This window comes from Anneissia japonica, unplaced genomic scaffold (genome assembly GCF_011630105.1).
Source record: "Anneissia japonica isolate Jap-2015-1 unplaced genomic scaffold, ASM1163010v1 scaffold89425_len2140_cov196, whole genome shotgun sequence".
NCBI classification, from domain to species: Eukaryota; Metazoa; Echinodermata; class Crinoidea; order Comatulida; family Comatulidae; genus Anneissia; species Anneissia japonica.
Genome location: NW_022707622.1, coordinates 1 through 2,140, shown reverse-complemented (window position 1 = coordinate 2,140; position 2,140 = coordinate 1). Strand labels below are relative to the sequence as shown.

At 33.9% G+C, this 2,140-nt stretch overlaps 1 protein-coding gene across 1 annotated transcript; it reads left to right on the top strand.

The window, feature by feature from the left end:
* Positions 1-92: 92 nt before the first annotated feature.
* LOC117106385 lies at positions 93-2,134 on the top strand. The gene is made up of 2 exons (XM_033247753.1): positions 93-356; positions 1,414-2,134. Exons 1-2 carry the CDS (start codon positions 296-298, stop codon positions 1,845-1,847), a joined length of 495 nt encoding a protein of 164 aa, XP_033103644.1. The 5' UTR covers positions 93-295; the 3' UTR covers positions 1,848-2,134.
* Positions 2,135-2,140: the final 6 nt, after the last annotated feature.

Sequence of the window (2,140 nt, the reverse complement as noted above, 5' to 3'; positions counted from 1 at the left end):
GTATGTACCGTATGTATGTTTTTTGGATCCAATTTGCCGTTATATTAAAGCGGTTTCTGGGGATTTCCCATTCCATCATAGGAGTTAATGAGTTATAGGCTGTCTACTTACTCTTACAAACGTATAGTTATATTGGCATATTCCACAAGTACCTTTATTCTTTACAGTTCAACATATACATATCGTCATATTGACAATAGCAGATAACAGGAGATGGATCCTGTTCTCCACAGGTCACGTAAATCAGTATTCATTTGAACATGATGAGGTACAGAGTCCTGTAGTTAACAAGACCATGGCCTACTCTCGCTTGCGTCTCTTATTTTTCTCGCTGCTATTTGCACTCCAATGCAAAGGTAAGGTCATTCGTGCTAAATAATATATGTAGTGGGAAGTTCGAAGAATTTTAGTAATAAATTTGAGGTCTAATGTTATATTAATTAATAAATGGTGTAGAGGAAATACTGTCCGTACCTACTGTTGTGCTGTGTTGACTTAGGCTACAATGACCTACGGTTGTACTACTCATTGAAAATCATGTTTGTTTTTTCTTGGGACAGTTTCAACTATGAACTCACGTATTTCTTATATAATTTAATGCTATATGCTTAATAATTAGCAATACGAATGCTGGTGAGAATGAGTAGTGGTTAAATCCCGTTCATTTACCATGAAATTTGTCACATTAGTTAGCTACTGACTTCAACATGTCTTTGTGCAATCACACACAGATGGTAGCAGTGAGGCAACTTGCCAAAACAAAATAAATAAAACAACGCGATGCTGTCAAACATTAAATTAAAACATTAACGTAAAAAAGTATTATAATATTCTATTAAGATATATAAGAAATTAAGTACACAATATAGATTGGTCAGTTTTGTCACCGTGTATGCAAGATGTCTGTGGCAAATTATAACCTATTGGATTGGATTGGGTTGTATTGTTCATTTCGATATCCGTGTTGATAATGATGGAGTTTTTGTTCTTATACAATAGTGTAATCGATGATTACCGAACCTTTCTTCACTACTGTTTTAAAAATTCTTTCTGCCCTTTGTATGTTTTGATAATTTTGTTGTCTCTTCGGGCCCGTAGTATGATTGCTATTGGTGAGACCAATTGGGGTCGGGGGCAGAGTCGGTTGGATCATAGCTTCGATTTTTCATAACTATATGGCAAATTGAATGCCCAATTAAAAATATGGACCTTTCCGATTTGGGCGCGCACCCATTACTCCGCGCACCAATTTAAATTTCAATATATTCAACAGATCCGGATCGGAGAATTTTTTTACTCTGTCAATCGTAGGCCTATACTTTGATTGTAATTTGTTGCCGTTTTTTATTCTTTATAATTTAAATTTAGATGTATACTTTTTAATGAGTGTGATTTATATCTCCTTCATTTCAGGCTACGCATTACAACCACAAGTTAGGCCAAGTGACTTCACAGACTATTGTGTGCCCGATAAAATCAACAACATATTTTTCGAACAAAATTTAGAATATAAATTTGAAAACGACAATGAGATAAATATAGAGAAAATCGCCTGTTCTATAAAGTTGACAAGTCTTCAAACAGTCTACATTGGACTTTATGTTGTTCTAAATGATGACGAATTTGACGAAAATGGCAACAAAATTTGTGACGAAGGAAACTACATTGAGGTTCTTGATACCAAGTATAATAGTCTGCATGTGTGGTGTACAAATGAAGGGAGATACCTGTATTCTAATAACTCTGAGGTCTTTATAAAACTTCGTCTCAGACGATTCACAAAAGTAACAAGTTTTATGCTAACAGCTGATGAATATACCGCCAAAATATTTGATACCGGTGAGTAATCGCATGGTTAGCAGAAGAAAACAATTTATTTTCATTTCATTTATTTACTCCAAAGAACAATAAAACGATAAACACAAAATAACAGAGAAAGGGAAAAAACAGTAACCATTGAATAATTTCACTATCTATAAACATTTTTTTAACTCTACATTTATATTATACGAATCAAATATAAAATATCCTTGGCACCCCTGCTCAACTCATTTTGTTGTTTCTTGTAGAAAGATTTAAAATAAATGATTAATATTTTCAAACTTGACAGAAAGAGACCGGGGAGTTTCGCCGAGAGCAT

Bases quoted from the DNA above. Each gene is read 5' to 3' on its own strand.
- LOC117106385 (XM_033247753.1), top strand. From the start codon at position 296: ATGGCCTACTCTCGCTTGCGTCTCTTATTTTTCTCGCTGCTATTTGCA. The intron at 357-1,413 runs GTAAGGTCATTC...CCTTCATTTCAG, and splicing joins ATTTGCACTCCAATGCAAAG to GCTACGCATTACAACCACAA.